This window comes from Talpa europaea, assembly GCF_964194135.1.
Source record: "Talpa europaea genome assembly, chromosome: 3".
Classification (NCBI taxonomy): domain Eukaryota; kingdom Metazoa; phylum Chordata; class Mammalia; order Eulipotyphla; family Talpidae; genus Talpa; species Talpa europaea.
Window position 1 is genome coordinate 80,021,918 of NC_140069.1, and position 24,870 is coordinate 80,046,787.

General features: G+C 39.6%; 2 protein-coding genes across 5 annotated transcripts in view; one reads left to right on the plus strand and one right to left on the minus strand.

Moving 5' to 3' along the window:
- PEX1 (peroxisomal biogenesis factor 1) overlaps positions 1-24,870 on the minus strand; it is a gene marked incomplete at both ends in the record, with an annotated part of 80,368 nt that overhangs the window by 48,002 nt on the left and 7,496 nt on the right. For 3 of the 4 annotated variants that reach the window (XM_084230345.1, XM_084230346.1, XM_084230344.1), the window contains one exon: positions 2,536-2,758. In XM_084230345.1, coding sequence (XP_084086471.1) covers positions 2,536-2,664 — 129 coding nt within the window. Of the gene's footprint in view, positions 1-2,535; positions 2,759-13,313; positions 13,419-17,198; positions 17,351-22,158; positions 22,264-23,166; positions 23,323-24,870 lie in introns of those variants that run through there. The other variant, XM_084230343.1, reaches the window with a different exon arrangement.
- On the plus strand, positions 3,020-10,059 carry RBM48 (RNA binding motif protein 48; the record flags this gene model as incomplete). The annotated part of the gene is made up of 5 exons (XM_084230042.1): positions 3,020-3,130; positions 3,491-3,681; positions 5,225-5,370; positions 7,889-8,454; positions 9,973-10,059. The coding sequence occupies 5 exons, from the start codon at positions 3,020-3,022 to the stop codon at positions 10,057-10,059; spliced, it is 1,101 nt and encodes a 366-aa protein (XP_084086168.1).

Here is a 24,870-nt window from a genome sequence, read left to right on the forward strand (position 1 = left end):
ACCCTACAGCATAGGCCAGAGGTATAGGCCTGAGGTGCAAGAGGTGAGAGGATTCACCAGAGACCAAGTGAGGAGCAGAAAAGGCAGATCTACTGAAATACACTCCTATGGGGAGCAGCAGGAGAGGCCTGCTATGCTATGTAGGTTAGTAGGCTCCCTGGTGGGGGATTGAGACCATGCTGCAGTGGTGCTGACACTTTAACCCCTGCACCACCAGGGAGGCTCATAAATGTACTTTAAACAATGTATTTTAATTATGTTATTAAAATGGTGCTTGTGAGAAAGTAATCATGTATCACTTAGTTGTATGATTTTTCTCACTTCACAACAGTCCAATCCTTTAACCTGTTAGAGTGTGATAAAGTAGAAAAAACTCTAAATTTGGAGCCAAAAATCCTACATTACTACCAGCTGTAACTGTGAGCTGAGATTCCAAGAGTGAAGGTGACCAATCTTTCAGATGATTTTTAAGGGATTTCACCTGAGTTACTGACATATACTCCATATCATTTCCCTTATTTCATATGAAGGAACTTTTAAGACCAAAGGCATTAAATAATGAAATATGCCCTGAAATATAATAAAGGAAAATTCTGCCAACTCACTTAAGAGGCTCGATGAGTGCCCCTAGTCGTTAGGACAGGTATGGGCAGTCTGAGAACCTGCCCTAAGTAACCAGAAATGAAAACAATGTTGTATAAAGATGTGCCATTTTTAACTTTACATTAGAATATAATTACAGTAACACTTTTAATGTCTAAAAGTTGAATACAAACATTCAATCACAGTGAACAATGACAAATTTAGATAAAATGTTAACCACTAAAAATGACCATCTTTTAGCAAAATAAAACACTCATAGTTAACACTCTAAGAAATACTATATGACCCAAAACTATTTGTGTTTAGGGTTTCATTCTGTATTTCTGTAGGACTTCATTGATGTTAAAAATAAAGATTAGAAACAAAAGATTGCATCCAAACAGTTTTTACATAGGTTATTTATAGGTTTTGAAATTAAGGGTAACTTTTAGCTTTCTGTTTATACATCTCAGTCAATCCTTTCCAATTTTTCTATAAAACATACATATTACTTTTATAATTGGGGAGAAAGTTTGGCCTATTCAGCTGATGTAGGTGGGACGGAAAGTAAATTGTTGCAGGGCTAAAGACACTTAAGTTTCAAAAAATCCATAAGTTAATTCTTATGGGTATTTATTGATGGTTTAAATTTTAAAGTAAAAATCAAGACTACTACATTTTTAAATAGTGATGAATGTAATATAGTATCCACATCTGAGTATCAAATTAGAGTTGTCGTAAAGCACACTATAAACTGATTAGGTGAAGATTTGAAGGCACAGAATTCTCCATCAAAGATGATAAGGGGAATCATTATGTGATACACCTGAAACTAATACAATCAATTATGTTCATTTATGATGCACTCCTGAAACTTGTTTATTAATGCAGTTACTTCAACAAAAAAAATTAATTAAAAAAGCTGACTAAAAGTACAGGGCAGAGTCTACTTGGCACTTGGTGACAGTGACTAATTCCTCTCTAGCCCTTAAATTCTACAGGGCCAAAAGACATTTGGTATGTTTTTAAAGATGGGGGAAGGGAGGTGATTGATAATCTAGAAAAAGTTACCGGCAAGTAGCTTAAGTGGAAAAGTGGGATACCGGAAATGCCTGCAAACGCTTAAATAATTCTTGCACGCACGGATTAACCAGTGGTAGTGGGTTATGGAAATCCATGCATCCAGGATTTTGGAGGATTTCACATACTTAACCCTTCTGCCCATAAACATACTCAAACTCGGACTACCTGCCTGTTTTTAATTATGAAAACATGATGCTGTATCTCCGCCTATGGTTACAATTATGAACCACCATCACGTCCAGAAGGGGGTCCGACAGCAAGAGGGTCAAGCGTGCATAATTCCTAGGCATATGCCTGGTATACCTGGGGTGTGTTCCGAGCGTTGGCGACGCCGGGAGAAAACTTTTTATTAACCTCTCCGGCTCGTGGATCACGGGGCTCAATCCCCGGTAACTTTACAGGCGCTAAACAAACCTACGCCTGCTTCTCCTCTGCAGGCCCCGACGTCGGCCAAGCAGACACCTGGAATTCGCTGGGTGGAAACATTTTTAAAACTAGTAATAATTAACGCCTTTTCAGTAGCCTTTCCAACCTGGAGTTAGGTATATTTGACTACACAAGCAGAAGAGGAAGAGGCTTGAAAGTCTCGCTGCACCGGGCTAGAAGACCTAGAATACGGCAAGCTGCAAAGCCGGGGGCTGCACCAGACCCGGTGGGGGCTGCAGAGACCGCCCAGACCTGCCCTGCCAACTAGGGGCCCTCACCGAGCCTCTAAACGGCTCGGCAGCGCCAGGGAGGCAGCCCGTGCGCCGCCGGCGGGAGAGACTGCGTGGCCGCCGCGTCCCTCAAAGGCCTCGGCCGGGTCCGACCTCAGACAGCCAACCCCACGTCCCGCGTCCGGCCTGGGGGCCCCGCGCGCCCGAGAGTTACCTGCAGCAGGTGCAGCTGGGTCACGAGGAGCCGCGGCAAGTGGAGGAAGCAGTCGCGCGCGTTGGTGAAGGTCACGGTCACAGCCGCTCCACCGCCCCCAGCGCCCGGCAGGCGGTCGCCACCCCACATGTTACCCAAGTGCACTCGCCTCAAGCCGCCCGCGCCAGCCGACCCCGCCGCCCGCCCAGGCCGCGGGCCTCCCGGCCCGAGAAAACTCGATCGGCCCCGCCCCCTGAGGCCCCGCCCCCTCAGGCGTCTCGCTGCGCCCCCATAGTGGGAGGGGTCGACACGCCCAGGCTCTCCGCCGCGTCGCTGATAGGACGACGCCTTTTCCATCAAATCCGCCCTCGCAGGAAACGATGGTTGACGCTGTCTATTCTCCAGCCAATCCCAGCACGCCTTAACCCATCGCTCTCTCTTATTGGGTAAACGGCAGCGCCGCGAGGCGGATGTTGTCTTCTCTGCGACGATCAATGCCCCCAAGATGGCGTCGAGTGGCGGTGAGATTGGGGGCTTGTTAGACCACCACGTCCAAAGGGCGGTATGCGACTCGCGCGCCAAGTATCGGGAGGGGCGACGGCCTCGAGCAGTCAAGGTAAAGTGGTTGCGGCTTCATTCGCTAATCCTCGGTAGGTTTATGTGAGCTCTAACTCCAGTTGCTCAGCCTCTGTAAATACGGACTTGAGAAGGCTGCTGTCACAGTCATCACTGATCGGAGATGAGTTTTGAGGAATCAAAACTTGGGAAGTATGTCGATGAAAATAGTCTGTTACGTGCTGTAGATCGAGGCTCTCACACATAGGGTGAATTGCTTATGCGGAGAGTGGCAATTTTTTTACTTTCTACTTTCTGCTTACAGGTTGGACAAGATATTTGTTTTCATAGTTCTTTAAAATAGCAGGGTTGACCTGGGCTTATTTTCGAACTACATTTACTGTGTTTGCATTTCCTGTAGGTATATACAATCAATTTGGAATCTCGATACTTATTAATACAAGGAGTTCCTGCAGTGGGAGCAATGAAGGAATTAGTTGAGCGATTTGCTCTATATGGTGCAATTGAGCAATATAACGCTCTAGATGAATACCCAGCAGAAGACTTTACCGAAGTTTATCTTATTAAATTTCTAAATTTACAAAGTGCAAGGTAATATACAAGTTAAGTACTATTCCATTTCCTCCATTCCCATTGTTATCATTTTGACCCCAGGTTTCCCTCATTCATACCTGAATTACCCAATAATCTAATACATATTAGTTTAACTATTGTCTTCTTCCAGTTGTTTTAAATGTTAGCCTTACCAAAATACCTTTCACATCATGTCATTCCCATACTTAAGTATTTTCTGTTATGTAGTTGGTAGATTAAAAATTGTGTTTGGAGTAAGTGTTCCAGTTCCACTGCTTACTAACATCATGACCTTGTCAAGTTATTTCCATTATGCCTGTTTTTCCTATTCTGTAAAATTCATATGGTAAAAGGACCTACTTCTTGAGAGTGCTTGAAGATGTTACAGTGTTTAACATAGTGCCTCCTGTACAGAATGCAGTAAACATTACCTGTTGAGATTCTGTTTTGCACTTAGGTGAATTGACCCCATCTTTTCCAGCCTTCTGTGTAACATTAAGCCCCTGCTCAAGGCTGAAGCATGAAATAACTTACCTATTTTTATGTTTTCCCCTATTCTTGTCACTAATCCAAGACCTATCCTTCCTTGATTATTAACAACTAATATTTTCTGTGCTATAAATAGCACTTTTAGTGTGCCACAAAAACACTTGATTTTATAGAGGCTCATGTGCTCTCAGGTTGCTCTTACATGTAATCTCATATCCCTAACATGATAGTTCCTCACAGCTAGAGGAGCGTATCTTCTAGAGTTTTTACATCTCTCACAGCACCTAGTAGTAGACCATGGAGTTTGATATCTGGATTTGAATCCTAGCTTCACAAACCATTGTGAGCCTGAGCACGTTATATAATCTTCCACATCTCACTTTCATCATTCAAGTGAAGTACTTAGGATATTATATGGTGCATGGTAAAATCTCAGCAAGTATTGCCATTATCCCTGGTTCAGAAGTATTTATGTATTTATTGTTGTGGTTCCAGGCCAGCCATAGATAGTTAATAAATATTTGTTGAATGGGTGCCATCCTCTCATTTTCTAACTTGTTAGTTGTCGTATATTCAATATTTGCTCAATTATTAAAGATTTTACAATTATAATTTTAATGTATTTCTTTTTAGCTACATTGTGTGCTAAAAAAGCTACATTGGATATGAACTAACTCAAGGATTATTTAAATTAACACAGAAGAATCTCCATTTCATAATCACGGATTGTGTACCTCAGGCTAACCAGTTGAATCAAAAGTTGATTAAAGGGAGTCCAAAAAAAAAAGAAAAAAAAGTGGGGGAGTCTGGATATGTATGGGTGACATCCCTCAAAATCTGTTAACACTACTGAGAGAAGATAGGAAAGACTGAAAGTATGCACTGGGTCAGTAGGATCAATACCATCCACAGATAAATCAGTGCATCTACATTCCTGAACCCTAATATGAATAGACACAAAAGCTGTCCTTTGCTCTTTAGATCAATGTACTATATACTAGTTAAGCTTTACATCCTAAGTAAATCTAGATTAATAAACTGTGCCATCCAATTTTTTTTTTTTTTTTTTAAGGATAGCCAAGAGAAAAATGGATGAACAGAGTTTCTTTGGTGGATTGCTTCATGTGTGCTATGCTCCAGAATTTGAAACAGTTGAAGAAACTAGAAAAAAATTACAAGAAAGGAAGACTTATATAGCAAGAACTACTAAAAATAAAGGTATAGAAAGCCTGTTACTAACCACCTTCTACATTTCAGACATTCTGTTTCGTGTGTTATCACGGAGTTCCCAGTCTAGGCAACTCCATAATGATACTTAGGCAAACAAATGATTAAGCTACAAAATACGGATTATGTGCAGACCTCTGCATAATCTGGGCTGGGGAGGGAGAGATGTTTGTGAAAGAATTCTATAGAATATGAGAGGTGGGTGAGGTTTGAAGATTAAGAAGCAATATGCAGAAGAGGAGAGGAAGACATGGAAAAGTGAACAAGGTCAAATTTTTAAATGACCAGAGGAATAAAAGAGTATCATGATTTCAGGAATTGTGAGTAGTACAGTATAACCACAGCATAGGGGCTTCAGTAGTGACAAGATTAGAATCATAAAGTAAATCATGAAGGGTCTTATGTCCCATGCTAACAGACTTTTTATCTAAAGGTAATGAGAAACAATTATGATTTGCAGACCAGTTGCCAATTGCTAATCTAAAACTGCCAAAAGTGGAAAAGTTTCACTTTTGGCCAGCAGCTGACCAGACACCCCATAATCCCAACAAAATGTCCTTGGACACAACAAATCCAAGTGCCTAGAACAGAGTCATGGATCAGGCACTTAGATTATAGGACTAGAGAAGTCAGAATTAGACTAAGATGATATATGTTATGTGAAGCCTGAATAATAGCAGATGTACACATTTCCAGCCTTTAGTTAAGAAATAAAGTCAGTATCCCATACAGCTATTGATGGTGTTGATGAGTTTAAGGCTCCTTAGGGAAGGAGCATGTGTCATAAAGAAATAAGGTGGGAAAAGTCTTGGGAAATTTACCTGAAAATCTGGCAAGAACGTTGTTAAGAGCCCTGGTCATTTTTAGAAACTGAATTTTAACCTGTAAGATATGTAAATAACTAGCTCCAGGAACTCTTGTTTGCCTGTGGCAAAGGAAATTATAAAATATTAGTGCCTTTGAGATTATCTAACTCATCCTAATTTTCATAAGTAAGGAAACCAAGGCTCAGAAAGTTTGTGACTGGCTTATTCCACCAGACATAAATTAGGAGCAAAACAGCATTTAAAACCCAAGTATTTGGATTTTCTTTCCAGATCTTCCTTTTAAACTGCTTTTTTTATATCAGTCATGGTGATAGAAAGCTAGCATTGCCATTATCTGCTCCTCTTCCTTTTACCCTGCGGGCCTCCCTCCTGGTGCAAGGAGTTAAGTCTCAGCACTGTCAAGCAATGAGCAGCCACTACAGCATGAGCCCTGGCCAGGAAGCTAACCCACATGGTGCAGCAGACCTCTCCTGCCCTGCCCACTGTTCCCCTCAGCAGTGTATTTCAGTAAATCCTCCTGTTTTGCTCCCTACTGTCTCTTGTAAATCCTCTCACCTCCTCAGAATTATTCTCTGTGTTGCTCCAGTTTTTAAAGGCAGCATAATAGTGTTTTTAACTAGGGCTTGTTTGGTCCTGGGACTTCAATTAACAGCATTCTAGAATCTCCACTGTGTATTTGCATACTTGGTCTCACTTTTTAAAAACTTTTTTAATGGAAATTTCAAAACATACAAAGGTAGAAAGACTAAGGCTGTCTCTTATATGAATAACAGACGTTATCAACACATAACCAATTTTATTTCTCCTTTACCACGTTTTCCACATCCGACTCTGGTGATGTAGTCTGCTTTTGGGGAGCTAGATCAGGAAAGAAACCCATGCAATTGCTAAAAGAGAAATTATCTCTCTTAAAAATTAGCAAATCAAATTAAAATCTGATCTATTTAGATAAAAATACTCTGAAGCTGTAAAAAAAAAAAGCAGCAGCTTTCAAGTAATAATATGGAAAAACTCCATGTTATTGGCAGATCTACAGAGAAGTGGAAAACATGAAAGTACAGAGAAATGGGTATTACAGGAGAGAAAGAAGGGTACGTGAAAGAAGGAGAAGTAAGACATACTGAACAGTCCAATAAGGAAGTAAGAATAGGGCCTCCCCAGTGGCGCAGCAGTTGAGCGCTGGGTTGCGAAGCTGCCCGCAGCCTCTGCAGCGCTGGTTCGATCCCCGGCTGCTCCCTGGCCACCGGAGGAGGGTCCCACATGGCGCGACAGACCTCTCCTGCCGCCCGCTGCTCCCCTCAGCAGTGTACTTCGGTCCTTCTGCCTGCTCTGCTCCCCGCTCTGGCTCTGGTGAATTCTCTCACCCTCCTGCGCTTCTGACTGTACCCAGTGCTTGTATAAATAAATAAATAAATCTTAAAAAAAAAAAAAATAGTGATCACTTAGGATAGTGAACAGTGAACAAGAAAAGAGTGAATGAAGCCTGACACTAACATACCTTTTACCTTTGTGAGCTTTTGAACCACATGAATATTGCCTACTCAAGAAATAAATTTCTCAGGACCACATTTTTTAATGTTCTATAGCAGTGTTTGTTTTTAAAACTATGTTTCTGAATGATGAAAACAAAAACTGAACTATTTCTATCCCCCTTTCCTTCCTCTTTATATTGTGATGTAAAGATCATTACATGACAAAGAAGCAGCTGGTCACACAGCATAAAGGCACAAAAGATGTTAGACAGGACTTCCATTCAGAGACAACTGGATTTTGTGCAGCCACTTTGAACACTTCTGGTAACTCAGATCCTTGCCTGCCTTATTCTTGTGAATTGCCTTTGTGTTACTTCTCCTCAAAATGTACATGTTCATCAGGGAAGCATGTGAGCAGAGCATCAAAGTCCTCTCAGGATGATAGAAACCATGATGAAATAGTGGCGCACTGTAGCCACAATGACTTTCTGCAGAAAATACAAATGAAAACTTTTAAAAATTCAGTGGCCTGCCCAATTACACAGAAGGCTGTTACTCCTTCAGAGGCAGTTGACAGGTTTATGCCTCGGACAACACAACTGCAGGAACGGAAAAGAAGAAGAGAAGATGATCGGAAGCTTGAAACTTTTCTTGAAACAAGCACGAGTAGTAATGAGGTTATAATTGGGCCACTGTTGCCAGATATACCTAAAGTGGATATGCATGACCACTCATTAAACACAACAGCAAATTTAATTCGGAATAAACTTAAAGAGGTAAGATCATTTTTTTATAAAATGTTTTAAGGGATGATTTGTTTATAGAACTAACAACTAGAGAATTTGGAAACTGGGGTATTTTCAATTTTTTTTTTTTTTTTTTTTTTTAGTTTTAGTTTTTTGATATGTTTTCCTATAGTTCTCTGTTAAATAAACTGAATTTCATTAACAGAAATGTATTTGCCGCAATGCAATTAATCCTTATTTTAAATAATGAACAGAGCATATTTTATATTGCTGTAGATATAAAATACCAATCTGTGAGAGTGAAGCTCAGGCCCACTTTAGGCGCATTTTAAAATACGTAATTATTTTCAGTGAGCCTCATTGAAAATACAAAATTATTTTCTATTTCCTGAAAGATATTGTTTTGTGAAATACACTTTTTAGAAATCATTAACTGAGGAAGAAAGATGATTCTTTTGTATTTTAATTTTGAAATACAGAAAGTGCTTTTCACACAGTTATATGTATTTTTACAGTTTCATATTTTTTACACTGATCAAGGAGGCTGACAGCATAATTTCCTTTATATAATTTTTACCTGAAACTTATAGACGCAATTTCTATTCTTAAGCCATTTTAAAATTTTTAGTTTTTGCTGGCACCTATCCTTACTAAACTAAATGCAGGCATAGATATAGATACATAGATGTCTCGGCTAGAGCTGATTATATTTTTAAAGAAAAAAGTACTAGATCCAAATGTTAGGTACAGAAATAGTGGATAGCAAAAAGGAGAAACAATTATTTATTATTTACTACTAAAATCTTATTCTGGGCCTCCCTGGTGCTATCATCACTACAGCATGAATTCAATGCCTGGCCAGGGAGCTAACCCACATGGCACAGCAGACCTCTCCTGTCTTGCCCACTGCTCCCCTTAGCAGTTCATTTCAGTAGTTCTGCCTGTTCTGCTCCCCACTCTGTCTCTGGTGAGCCCTCTGGTGACCCCCTACACCTCTGGCCTGTATCCCAGTTCTTCTACATAAAAATAAATCTTTTTTTAAAAAATTGATACTATTTAATAAATAAATCTTATTCTGCTTTAATTTACTGTACACTTTTTCTGATGATGTTTGGTTTTCGTTTATCCCTAAGAAATTGAGGATTGTACCATTTTCTGCATATTTTTTCTAATGTTTATCCCATGCCTCCTCCAAGCCTTCATGTCTCTAAATACATCAGACAACAACAGTGTCTCAAGTTATACATAACCAGGATATCTGTCAATATACAAAAAGTAACAAGTGACTTTAGGTCTATGAAGAAGTATTTTTACTTTACTTCCCCCCTTTTTTCCATGTTAATTAGCTTTAGCAATTTTAATGTAATCAGTACTTGGATAGAAGAACTGCTCTGTGCTTAGATTATAGGCCGTACCTTGAACTTGGCCTAACTCTGTCTCAAACGTAAGGCAAGGACTAAACTATAGGATGTATATCCTATCTTTTCTCATGATTTACTCTTGTGGTATCAAAACTAAATTTTGTGGGTTCTCTTATTTTAAAACCAGGTAACTTCATCTGTGCCCAACCCTCCAAAGGACAAGCTGGGAGATGTGCATACAAACCATCCACTAAAACAAAGAAGAAGAATATAGATTGCCAGCAGCAGACTTTCTGAGGGCCTTTTTTTTTTTTTTAAGCCAGTCACATTAATTCTTGAAGAGATTTTATGACTAGTAATTTTTCTAATGCACTCCTTTTTGTGATTTCATTCAAGCTGATTGTGTAATATAGTTTGTTCTTTTAAAATTAGTTCATTATTTTATTACACAAACTATCTTTATAACATTACCTCTCACATAATTATTATATGTTAATTGGAGCAAAAAATAGAAACTTTACAGTACAAATAAATACATGCAACAAGGATCTATTTCTCATTTTAATACAAGTATTGAGTGATTGACATTCAAAAACTGGAAGTCAGTATATGTCTGAATGCCAGAGCTTCAAAATCAAGACATTTCTGTAAGTAAAAAGGTTAATCGATTAGAACAAAGCTGAAATTAGAATCTCACATGCTTTAATTTCAAAGCATTTACTTGAGCTAAGTAAATTAGATCGAAGTAAATTTTGCTAAGTAAAGCAAAAATTAATCAGTACTTTTAAGTGCTAGACTTCTAGCACTACTTATAACACTCCCACATCTTTTTTTTTCTTCATGAACCACGTAATTGGAAATCCAAGTATGTCTATGTCTAAGCTGTTTACATTTCTTTAACTCCTTAACTGATAAAAATAACTCGAAGAAAAACAGACCAAAAATTTTTTGATTAAAAAGATAATTTGAAAAAATATTACTGAACGTTGTCTGTTTTTCACTTCTCTATAAGGATCTCTTGCGTAATGGATTGAATTTGAACATATCAAATAAAGTTAATCTCCAGTTTCTAAGTACTGACTTAAATGTAGTAGGATGACAGTAAGTGGTATTAAAAGAAGCTTCAGGAAAAGAGTTTAGCTATACTTCCTTATAAGGTAAAAGATGTATTAGAGACCTGAGCAGAGAAATGAAAAGAACAAGTTGCTGTATAGGCCAGTCTTCTGGAACTTTAAGGTGCTATGAATCTTTATCTGAGTGACTTGCTAAATGAAGATTCTGATGGTGGTAGCCAGGGGCTGGTGAGTGGGGGGAATGGGGAGTTTTTGTTTTTTTAAAGATTTATGTATTTATACAAGCACTGGGTACAGTCAGAAGTGCAGGAGGGTGAGAGAATTCACCAGAGCCAGAGCAGAGAGCAGAATAGGCAGACTGATGAAGTACACTGCTGAGGGGAGCAGCGGGCGGCAGGAGAGGTCTGCGCCACCGGGGAGGCCCAGGAATGGGGAGTTTTTGAAAGGATACAGAGTTTTAGTTTCACAAGATGAAAAGATTTCCGGAGATTGGTCTTAAAACAGTGTGAATGTACTTTATTAAATTGTGCACTTAAAATCAATTTAGTTGGTAAATTTTATGTTAGGTATATTTTACCACAATTAAAAACAATGTCTCTGACATCCCTAGAGGGAGGAGCTGCTAAGTGGTTGTTTTCTGAGTGGGTACCTGATCTGTTCATGTGTGGAGACCAGCACTCATCCCCATTTCTGCCAATATATACAATATTAATTGATGATGAGGAAGATACCTTTGTTGTGTTGTGTGTGTATGTGTGTCTGTACGTATGTGACAGAGCCTCTGCATAAGTGGGCTAGAAATGAAGTTCTGGATGCTGCTGAAGGACTGTTAGTGTTGAATTCTAACTTTAGTAGTAACACCAAGTCAGTCCACAATTTGTACTGTTTAATCCATCAGTCTCAAAAAAAGTCTACCTTGGAGGCATATTTTTTTAACCACATATTTCCAGACAAAATTTGGGGGTAGGACCTCCCTGGTGGCGCAGCGGTTGAATGCTGGGTTGCGAAGCTGCCCGCAGCCTCCGTAGCGCCGGTTCAATCCCCAGCTGCCAGGTGAGGGTCCCACATGGTGCACAGACCTCTCCTGCCACCAGCTGCTCCCTTCAGCAGTGTACTGTGTCATTCTGCCTGTTCTGCTCCCCGCTCTGGCTCTGGTGAATTCTTTCACCCTCCCACGCTTCTGACTGTACCCAGTGCTTGTATGAATAAATAAATAAATCTAAAAAAAAAATTGGGGGGTAAAGTACAATGGGATAAGTTATTGAGACAAATTGAGAAGGCTAAGGTAGCTTAACTTTATGCTCAGTCATTCACAAAATCATTTAAGTCCTTCAGAGAATAAGGTTTATCCCTATATCATATTTGTAAAGCATACTTGATCAAATGAAGAAATAAAGGAAATGTTAATGAGTGAAATCAATGAGTAAGCTGATTGAACTCAGAAAACTTCAAATTCATACAAAACACAAAACACTGTAAAGTACATGTGACCAACATCTCTTTTTAAAGACTGACTGACTTATTTATATAAGAACCTGGGTACAGGCCAGATGTGCAGGTGGGTGAGAGGATTCACCAGAGACAGAGCGGGGAACAGAACTGGCAGACTGACAAAATACACTGCTGAGGGGAGCAGCGGGCACGACAGGAGAGGTCTGCAGCGCTAAGTGGAACCCTCGCTGGCCGGCTGGGATTGAACCGGTGCTGCAGAGGTTGTGGACAGCTTCACAGCACTGTACTCAACTGCCTGTGCCACCAGGGGAGGCCCCATGTGTCCAATATTTTAAAAAGTATTCTCATTGCTTGACAGTATTTGGGTTGAAAAAGAGCAAGTGTTCTAGCAGTTTATAGTAGGTACTTGCTGAACACATTCTTTATTCACAGTTCTCTCTTAACCATGCCAATATACCCTGGTTTTCTTTAGGAAAATAGCATTAATATAGAGGAAAATCAAGAGTTGTGTACAGCCAGAGAGATCACAAATTCAATAAAAGTCTGTTGAATATAATTACTTGAGGGCCTCCCCTGGTGGCGCAGCTGTTGAGCACTGGGCTGCGAAGCTGCTCTCAGCCTGTGCAGCACCGATTCAATCCCCGGCCGACGGCGAGGGTCCCACATGGTGCGACAGACCTCTCCTGCTGCACCCGCTGCTCCCCTCAGCAGTGTATTTCATCAGTCTGCCTGTTTTGCTTCCCACTCTGGCTCTGGTGAATCCTCTCACCCTCCCACGTTTCTGACTGTACCCAGTGCTTTTATAAATAAATATATCTTCAAAAAAATAATTACTTGAATAGTCACTAATGGTTTGAGTTTCAAAATGCTAGGATGGGACCATGACCTATAGTTGCCTGAATTTCAGCAGTAAGTTGAAGGCTTGCATAGGTGAATATCTAGCAAGTATTACTTTATGATCCTTTCAAATTTTTTTCAACTCATTAGGCCATTGGCTCTGTACCTTTGCTTCTGGTAAACATGGTCCAAATACCTCCAACAAAAGTCTCTCTTCTTTCACTGCTTTTTCAAAGTCTGCGAAAGATATCTTGCCATCATTGTCATAATCCTAGAGAGAAAGATGATTTCTTGATAAAGTAGATTTTAATTGTGCATGTTAAATACCTATCTAGAATAAAAAGTTTTTACTAAATAAAAAGACACTAAAATGGGGGAATTTTGTTTTATCTAAATTATAAAAAAAATAAAATTGATGAATTACTTCTTGTACCACTGGATCCAGGTTTTCACATGATATCATGACCTGGCCCCATGCTATACTCCTCTCAGTTCTGCTTTCATTCAGGCTTACTTTACTCTGAGGAAGGCCCTCTGCTCCTGGTGACAAGACAGTCCCCAGTAGCTCAAGATTTATACACTTCCTTTATAACTCCAAAGAAACAAGATCTTTTTATCTATATTTACAGAAAAATCTATGGGCATGAGTCCCTCATAAGTCCATCCTTGAGCCAATCACCCAAACTAATCCTTTGGTTAGACAAAAACAAAACACCACAAAACAAAAAACCACACATACACAAAAACAGAGTTCACTCTTCTGTAGATCTGCTTATATAAATCAAAAGGTGCTTATGGAGGTCACTTACTGTATTCCGACTGGTCTAATGGGAATACCTGGTATTATGAATTGAATGTTGGTGTTCACTCCCCCAAAATTTTATATGTTAAAGCTCTAACTCCCAACATGATAGAATTAGGAGGTGGGGCTGTTGGAAGGTAATTAGGTTTATACAAAGCCATGAAGGTGGGGTCTCTGTAATGTTATTAGCATCATCAGCATGATGTAAGTAAACCAGGGCTCCCTCTGCTGTGTGAGGACACTGAAGAAGTTGGTGACTGCAAGGCAGGAAGAGCTCTCTCGCCAGAAGACTGAATTGGCTGGCACCTTAATCTTGTTCTTCCCAGCCTCCAGAATTGTGAAAAATAAATTCCTATTGTTTAATCTATCTAGTCTATGATATCTTGTTATCTGAGAATACTAAGACACCTGAGTTATGTAGCCCTGTTCCTAAAACTTGTACTCTAACTGGGACTATAAGACCAAAAATAAGAGGAAGCCCACTGTTGCTACTTTTGTGATAAACTAAGTACCACAGGGTGATGATCTTAAGCTTAATTTTTAGTAGTAGAGCATGTTGCTCAAAAGATCTTATTTCAGGGGCCTCCCTAGTGGCACAGGGTTGAAGTCTCAGCGCTGTCAGACTACCGCTAGCCATTGCAGTGTGGGTTCTATCCCTGGCCAGGGAGCTAACCCACATGGCACAGCAGACCTCTCTTGTCTCATCTGCTGCTCCCCTCAGCAGTGTATTTCAGTCAGTCTGACTATTCTGCTCCCCACTCTGTCTCTGGTAAATCCTCTCACCGTCTGCACCCCTAGCCTACATCCCAGTTCTTGTAATCATAAATAAATAAAAATAAATCTTTTTTAAAAAACTTATTTTGGGGTGCATCATGTGAAAAGACCAGTTAAGGAGCAAAGCACTAGGAGTTAGAGCATTAAAGGTTCGAGATGGACTAGAATTGTAAGACGCACAAGACATAGTTTGTAGATGACATCTAGTTGACAGGGATCCAGATAGGTGGAGAGACATGTAAGGAGGAAATACAGAAAAATGGCCCAACCTGAATTATGACAGTAAGCAGGAGTGAGTATAAGTCTGTAAGAAGACAAAGCTGCCTGGAACACAGCATTTGTGACAGGGACTTTGGGAGATTAAGTGAATCACAGGGATAGACGCATGTGTGTAGATACTTAATCCTTTACCTTGAACTTGGATTTGATTGGATGGATCCTTGTTTTTTTTTTTTTTAACTAAATCATGGTTGCTAAAGGTCTAATCTAGAGAAAGGTTTGAATTAGTGTAAGAAAAATGTTCATTCCATAACATTTCCTTTCAAAAAGGAGGTGGATTTCACACTGGGGAACACTGTTTCTCAAGTACTCTCAGAGCCTCCCTGGTGGCACAAGGGGTTAAGACACAACCTGTGAAACTATCCGCAGCCACTGAAGCACGAGGTCGATCCCCAGGCAGGGAGCTACCCACATGGCACAGCAGACCTCTCCTGACTTTCCCACTGCTCTCCTCAGCAGTGTATTTCAGTCGATCTGCCTGTTCTGTTTCCACTCTGACTCTGGTAAATTCCTCACTCCCACCCCCCACCCCACACACACACCTCTGGCCTATACCTCACTTCTTGTATGCATAAATAAATAAATCTTTTTTTTTTTTTTTTTGGTGGGACCCTTGCCGGCAGCCGGGGAATGAACCAGCGCCTCAGAGGCTGCAGCCCAGCGCTCAACCACTGCGCCACCAGGGGAGGCCCAATAAATCTTTAAAAAGAAAAAAAAAGTACTCTCAGCCTAAGCCATAATTGGTGAGAATATTTCTGATGAAAGAGGATAGTAAGGAGCCTGTGGTAGCTCAATCTGACTCTCACAGCTCCCATTAATCTGCTTCTTTTCCAAACTCCAGAATAATGTAAGTGACTCAGTCTGGGCTGCCTTAGCGTCACAAATGTTCAGTGGTATCCATTTTCGGGTCATAGAAAGAAAAGGATAGAAATCACAATGACTAAAATTTAAAAGTACAATTGTTCACTGAAAAACATATTCTGCACCCCTTTTTCTAGCCTGACCTTGGATAATCTTTTTTTTAAGATTTATTTTTTATTTATACACTAGCTGGGGTACAGGCCAGAGGCGCGGGAGGGTGAAAGGATTCACCAGAGCCAGAGTGGGGAGCAGAACAGGCAGACAGACCAAAAGCATTGCTGAGGGGAGCAGCGGCACAAGAGAGGTCTGCCGTGTCATGTGAAAATCTCCCTGGCTGGCCGGGAATTGAACCAGTGCTACAGAGGCTGTGGACAGCTTCACAGCACTGTGCCCGATATGCTGTGCCACTGGGGATGCTCGACCTTGGGTAATCTATCTGTACTCTTTACTTTACTCATCTGCAAATAAAAATAATAATTTCTATTTCATAGGGGTTTTATTGTATTTTTTAGGATAAAATGAGTTCATATATAACAGTTTTATGAATGGCCTGGCGTATAACAAGCACTCTCTATAAGGGACAATTATTTTTATTGTTATGCCGTTTTGTTATGAGGAGTTTTAGATGGATTGGAGGATTAAGATCATGAAGACAGAGTAGCATGAACTTTACATGAGTTCACCCTGCAGCCCCCCTAATTAGTGAAGTTTTACTGATTGTAAAATGTTTTAAAATATTAAAGTTAATTTTGGGCCTCCCCGGTGGCGCAGCGGTTGAGCGCTGGGTTATGAAGCTGCCTGCGGCCTCTGCGGCGCCAGTTCGATTCCCAGTACTCCCCGGCCACCGGAGGAGGGTCCCACATGGCGCGCAGACCTCTCCTGCCGCCCGCTGCTCCCCTCAGCAGTGTACTTCGGTCCCTCTGCCTGCTCTGCTCCCTGCTCTGGCTCTGGTGAATTCTCTCACCCTCCCGCGCTTCTGACTGTACCCAGTGCATGTATAAACAAATAAACAAACAAATAAATAAATAAATAAAATACGTGCCTCTTTAAAAAAAAAAATTTAAAAAATTAAAAAAAAAGTTAATTTTGTATGTTAATCCATTTAATCACCCAGTAGTTAATTTTCTAATATTAGACAATAGCCCATAAATATTTATTGAGCACCCACTATCAGTAGAGCTCTGTTCTAGATAGAACAGTGACTAGCAAACAAACAAGAATTCTAAGAATTCCTCCCCTCATAAAGGTTATATTGAGGGAAAATAAATCATGTTTTCCTCTTTAGTTTTACTTAACATCTACCTGATTAAATACAATAACAGTTTTCATTCTTACCATTTTCCTCAGTGCTATATCAACCAGATCTTTTATTCCTTCATCACCCTCTTCTTCAGATGACTGCTGGTGCAGACTGTTCTTCAACATGTCAAATATTTTCTCCCGAGAAATGTAGCCATCACCATTCAAATAATAAACTTCAAAACAAACTTTTCAAAGCATAAGAAGTTTAAGGATTTGGATAAGGATGGTTAAAGTGTCATAAATTTCCTTAGCTACTTCAATAATATAATGAAAAAAGGATAAACATTATATACAATTCACAACTACTGGACTATATGGTAGAAAGATTTTGAAATCTATTAAAATAATTTATAGACTAGGGCCTCCCTGGTGGCGCAAGGGGTTAAGCACTGCACTATGAAGCAATCTGCAGCCTCTACAGCATGAGTTTGATCCCCGGCCAGGTTGCTACCCATATGGCGAAGCAGACCTCTCCTGTCTTGCCTGCTGCTCCCCTCAGCAGTGTATTTTGGTCAGTCTGACTGTTCTGTTCCCTACTCTGTCTCTGGTGAATCCTCTCACCCCTCTGCATCTCTGGCCTGTACCCCAGCTCTTGTATGCATAAATAAATCTTTTTAAAATAATTTATAGAATAATAATAAAAAGAATTTATTATATTTCTTTCTACAAGGGTTAGACACTCCTTGGAATGTGAAAAGAATGATTTATATATTTTTTTAAAGATTTATTTTATTTTTATGCATACAAGAGCTGGGGTACAGGCCAGAGGTGCGGGGGGAGGGGTTAGAGGACCCACCAGAGACAGAGTGGGGAACAGAACAGGCAGATTGACTGAAATACACTGCTGAGGGGAGCAGCGGGAGAGTCAGGAGAGGTCTGCTGTGCCATGTGGGTTGCTCCTTGGCTGGGGATCAAACTCATGCTGCAGTGACTGCAGATAGCTTCATAGGTCGCATTTTAAACCCTTGCACCACCAGGGAGGTCCAGATTTATAATATCTGGATTTTGAAATTGAAGGTTTAAAAATGTTAAGAAACTGCAATAAAGAAGAAAATTATTTCTTAAACTTGTGCTCAACAATACATATATCACATGTGTGTGTCTCAATATTATGACTCACTTCCTACATAGAGAAAAAAAGGCAAGAATGCAATATATTGAAATGGAAATTTTCAGTATATCAATACTTGGACAGTGACTTTGTCCTCTCCTTAGGGCCTGCCCATCTGCACTGTCCAGACATCAGTCTCTCTCTGGAGAATGATTTCCACCTCACCGTATAAACACTACCATAGCTCATTCATTCATCCTGCAAATGACCTTACTTAGGTCCAGTACGATGGTGAGGCAGTTTTTGTGGAGTTTGTAATCTAGTAAGTGCTTTAGTAAAAGAAATAGAACCAGATATGAAACCCCAGGATGGGTCTCCCTGGTGGCACAAGGGGTTAAGCACAGCACTGTGAAGGTATCTGCAGCCTCTGCTGCAGGAGTTTGATCCCAGGCTGGCCAGGGAGCAACCCACATGGTGCAGCAGACCTCTCACATCTCGCCTGCTGCTCCCCGCAGCAGTGTATTTCAGTCAATCTGCCTGTTCTGCTCCCCACTCTGTCTCTGGTGAATCCTCTTACCCCCCACACCTCTGGCCTGTACCCCAGTTCTTGTAAAAATAAATAAATAAATAAATCTTAAAAAATAAATAAAACCCCAGGGTATGTAGACTAGCTAAGCCTTTGTTGAGTTTCTCTAATCTGTAGCACATGTGTTTGCCACCCAATCCTACTAGATGCAGTATTGTCCCCAAATTAACATATTTTAATGTATATGAAATATTTATAGAGATTAGAAAAAGAAAAGTATTTACAGCGTGACGCTCTTTAAACATGAATAGTACATTCAGTGTCACAAACGTTTCTACCATATATTAGTATATATGTAAATTATAAGAATTTACATCCATGGGCCTCCCTGGTGGTGCAGGCAGTTGAGCACAGCCCTGAGAAGCTGTCCACAGCCTCTGCAGTGCAGGTTCGATCCTGGCGGGCCACGGAGATACCCACATGGCACAGCAGACCTCTCCTGTCTTGCCCACTGCTCCCCTCAGCAGTGTATTTCAGTCAGTCAGTCTGTTCTGTTCCCCACTCTGTCTCTGTTGAATCCTCTCACCCTCCCGCCCATTTGGCCTGTACCCTGGTTCTTGTATATATAAAATAAAATCTTAAAAAAAAAAGAATTTACATCCTTGAAGCTTAGCTTTTCACTCCTCACTGAGACTTTTGTTTAAGAACACTGTAACAAATTTAAGTGGCAACAATATTTGTATGTTATCCTATGAAAGATTAGACTGGAGAAATTTTTTTTTTTAAGCCACAAAACAAAAAGTCTTAAATATCAGAAAAAGCTGATGATTTTTTAAAATGTTGCCATCATATTTAGAATGCGTGTTTAATTTAGGGATATTCTTTTCAACATCCCAAATATAAATTCAAGGACAAGAAAAAATGAACATTTATTTATTCAGAACTGGGTCTTTTTTAAAGCACTTTGACATTTTAAACACATTGTTCCCTTGAAAAAGTCTATTTAAAATTGTTCCTATTTTCTTTCCACTTTCCTCTCCACAAATCTTGGCAGCAGTTTTTTTTTTAATAGAAAAAAATGTCATAAGCAATTTTTATTATTACTTCTATGTCCAACGCAGATTTTTTAAATATTATTTTTATTTTTTATATCATTGTTCATTTTTAAGCAATATTTTCTTCCCCCCACACCCTCAGGTGCAGTCCCCATAGAGTTTCCTTCACCAATGCACCTGTGCATCATCACTTCAGTCCCCTGTGGTCCTCCTTCCATCCCTCTCTCTGATCCCTCTCCCTCCTCCTCCCCTGCAGGATGTCTCTGATTTATAATTGTCAATTTTTGCTTTGTTGTGTTTTGTACTATTATTTTTTTACACTGAATACTTTTTGGGTTCCCCTATATTCCTGCTATAAGTGAAACCATCCAATATTTTTCTTTTTCCTTCTGACTTATTTCACTGAGCATAATTCCTTCTAGTTTCCTCCACGTTGCTGCGAATGGCATATGTTTATCTTTTTTGATAGCTGAATAATATTCCATTGTGTATATATACCACATCTTCTTGATCCAGTCATCTATTTTTGGGCATTTGGGTTGTTTCCAGGTTTTACTTATTGTAAATAGTGCTGCAAAAATTATAGGTGCAAGGTGTTCTTTTGAATCAATGTTTTTGTGTCCTTTGGGTAGATCCCTAGGAGTGGAATTGCCAGTCATATGGTAGCTCCATTTTCGGCAGGTTGAGGAATCTCCACACAGCTTTCCATAGTGGTTTCCAGTTTGCACTCCCACCAGCAATGCAGGAGAGTTCCTTTTTCACCACATCCTCGCCAACATTTGTTGTTGCTTGTTCTTTTGATACATGCCATTCTTATTGGTGTAAGGTGGTATCTCAATGTGGTTTTAATTTGCATTTCCCTGATTATCAGGGATGTTGAACATTTTTTCATATGCCTATTGGCCATTTGCATTTCCTCTTTGGAGAAATGTATTTTAAGTTCTTCTGCCCATTTCTTTAATTTTTTAAAGATTTTTTTTTATTTATACAAGAAAAGGGGTACAGGCCAGATGTGCAGGAGGGTGAGGACTCACCAGAGACAAAGCAGGGAACAGAACAGGCAGACTGACAAAATACACTGTTGAGGGGAGCAGCGGGGGGAGACAGGAGAGGTCTGCTGCGCCACGTGGGATTCTCACCAGGCGGCCAGGATTGAACTGGTGCTGCAGAGGCTGCGGACAGCTCCACAGTGCTGCGCTCAACTGCCTTTGTGAGCATGGCTAGAAGTTTGTCTGTTTTGTTTATTTTTTCAAAGAACCAACTTTTGGTTTCATTGATCTTTTGGATTGTTTTTTAAATTTCTATTTCATTTATTTCTATTTTGATTTTTATTATTTCCTTTCTTCTACTGGCTTTATGGGTTTTTTTTTTGTTCTTTTTCTAGATTTTTGAGATGTGAGATTAGGTTGAGTTCTTTCTTGTTTGTTGATGCGAGTCTGTTTTGCTATATATTTTCCTCTTATTACTGCTTTTGCTGAATCCCATACATTCTGGAAAGTGGTGTCCTCCTTGTTGTTCAACTCAAAGTATTTTTTAATTTCTCCTTTGATCTCCCTCATTAGTCCAATTATCTTCCAGTAGTATGGAATTCAATCTCTATGATGTGGGAGAGTTCCTTGTTTCTTTTCATGATTTATTTCTAGCTTGATGCCTTTATGATCGCCATGTGGGTAGCTCCTTGGATGGCTGGGGATCGAACTTGTGCTGTAGTGGCTGGAGATAGCTTGATAGTGCCGTTTTTAACCCCTGTGCAACCAGGGAGGCCCCACAGCTATTTCTAAGCAAAATTGTGAATTGGAGCTTTGTGATTTTGAAATTCCCAAACTTTCTCTTTTGTAGACATTTCCTACATATTCTTTTTCCCTTTGGACTTTTGTTGTCTTCAATCTTCTTCACTTTCTGACTCATCTACACTAGAATGTTGATAGCTGCTATTGTGTGAGTCCCTCAGATTTTCTTTAATGAAGAGACAAGGAATAGCCCTAATGCGACCTGTATGCTGCCTATAACAAGACTCATTTCCTGCTGAGTCTAGAGACAGCCTCAGAAAACTCAGCCTGATTAGCTGATCAGTCACAGAAACCCTGACCCTAAGTTACTGTTTTTAACCTGCGCCTTAAGCCCAAGACCCATGCTGGTGACATTTGGGTATTATGGAGCTAGTGAAGGAAGTGTTTGGGGACCCCGGTACCGGGGATTCTATGAAATAAGACTTCCATTTCATCTTTTTAAAAAAGCTATCTCAAACTACTTTTGTAAGATTGCTATTAAAAACACACTTTTATATCTTTAAAAATATTTTAGGATGTACTAAACACAAAATTGATACTATATATTACTCAGCCAATAATCATATCTTACACTTCAGCTTTTCTTCAAAAGTCCCTCGAAGAAACACTGATAATCCTTTAACCCACTCTTTTACATTTATGCAGTTATCTTTGTCTTTGTCAAATGCAAAGAATACTGAAAGGGAAAAAACCATAATACACTTGTATTATAATTTAACTTATTTTATAATTCAAGAGTATATACATATAAATAGATTTTTTAAAATTTCCTCCCAAATTGAGTGGAGAAAAAAGATTTTGGAAGAGTCAAAATTACTAGAATATCTTTTCCCCGGATTATTTAGAAAGAGTCACCTTCCCTCAATGATGAGTTTCATTGTGATGTTTGTATAGTCACTATGACATAAGAAGACCAAGAGTGGCGCTAATCAGTGTGATAATTTTTATTCTAAAAAGAATAATATAATTATGTTCTAAAGAGTTTGCACATGCCTCAATATGAATTACTAAAACAATTTTAAATTATCAATGACATCTTAATATTATTCAATAGAAAATAAAATTTTGACTATTTTGGGGGTAATAAATGTTAATTACTTTGATTATGGTTATGGTTTCAAGGGTTATACATATGTCAAAACTGATCAAATTGAACACTAAAAATCTGTTAGTAAAACTGACAGGATTCCATTAAATAATTTCCAATTTAAAAATAGGATCTTTTGATTTTTTTCCAACATCAGAAATGGGCATGTTTGTGCTGACGTATAGTCTTCATTTTTACGAGGGAAAGGGATAATTTAATATTTTACATGTCTCTATAATGTGATCCAAAGTCATCATGATTAAAAGCCACATGCTTATCTTTAAAAAAATCCATCCTCACAATCAAATCAACTGCTGTTTTATATTGGCAGCACTATCAGAATTAAGCCTTTGTAGTTTGGCACTGAAAAATAGTCTTTGATAAAAATGGAATATATATATATATATATATAAACACACACACATATATATGTGACATATACATATATTTGCCATCTCAGCTTGGTCCATTTGGTCTCTTATGACTTCTTACCCCTATTCATTAGCATATCATCAGTCATTCCAAATACGTTGTACAGGATCCCTCGAAATGCATTACAATCTAGTCCAACGTTATCAAGTCTTTTATCCGTTGTTTTTACCAAGCTGTGAAAAAGTCTTATAAGACACTCTATTTCATTTTTCTTAACTGTAAAATTAGAATAAAAATAAACATTCAATCTTTTAGTCCTTCAATCCAATTCAACGTAGTTTGCACATATAATACATATTGTTCGATGATACTAGATGTTCTGGTGGTAACAGAACTATGACATGGACATTTTACTTAAGAGTTTGTACAATAAGCTAGGCCTTACTCAGAAGTTTCATAAGATTATATATTAATATAAAATATCACTTTAGATATTTGAAGAAATAGAAAATCAGAATGGGAAAGAGGAGTCAGATCATTTCAAAGTAGACTGAACTGGGCCTTGAAGAATGCACAGCATGGATAAAGGAAGGAATGTATTGAGGGTGATAAAGAAGTGAATTTCAGGGAGAGGGAACAGGATTAAAAAGGTAGAATTGGGGGGCCTCCCTGGTGGCCTAGGAGTTAAGTCTCAGTGCTATCACTGCTACAGCTTGGTTCAATCCCCGGCCAGGTAGCTAACACACATATGGCACAGCAAGCCTCTCCCATCTCGCCCATTGCTCCCCTTATCAGTGTATTTCAGCAAATATACCTGTTATGCTCCCCACTGTCTATTGTGAATCCTCTCACCCCACCCAACCCCCCAAACCTCTGGCCTACACTCCAGTTCTACATGCTCACAGAAAGAGGTAGAATTGGGATTGACGTTGAACAAGACTTATTGGGAACACAGAAGGAATTGAGAAGTGAAAAACAAGATTGAAAAAGATGGAATGATGGTAGAGGGCCTTGAATGCCTGGTAAGAGTTATATAAATATTTTATTGGAGTCATGTTTATTATGCTGTAAGTTTTGGACCACCCATATAATAATCAACCTCCTCCTCTGCTGGTTAAGTAGGCAGATTCACAAGTCTTATTCCAGATCTACTAAGTCAGAATTCTAGGAATTAGCTTTTTAAAAAAAAGATTTATGCATACAAGAGCTGGGGTACAGGCCAGAGGCGTGGGGTGAGAGGATTCACCAGAGACAGAGTGGGGAACAGAACAGGTAGATTGACTGAAGTACACTGCTGAGGGGAGCAGCGAGGGAGCCAGGAGAGGTCTGTGGGATGCTCCCGGCCAGGGGATCAAACTCATGCTGCAGAGGCTGCAGACAGCTTCATAGGTTGCATCTTAACCCCTTGCACCACCATGGAGGCCCCTAGAAATTAGCTTTTAAGCAAAAGTTTGGTTGACTCTTCTATGCCCTAAGTGTTGAGAATCTTTTGGGTTAAGCTATTGAAGATTTTGGACTAGAAGAGGACGATGACAGAGTGGTGTGGGAAAATTCACCTGTAAAGTTGTATTGAAGGGGAGAATATGGAAGCAGAGCAGCATGGCTTGGAATGACAGGGTTTAAGTTAAGGACCTGGACTTAAAGTCATAAAGCTGGGGAGGGGGCCTCACAGCTATTAAAAACAAAACAAAACAAACCAAAACACTTGGTGACTGGCTTTCAAGCCAAAACTATATTCACAGACCTGACCCTCACTACACTTAGTAAAACAGTTAAAAGAACTGCACAGATATTCTAATGTCAGAACTTAAAACCAAAGCATAA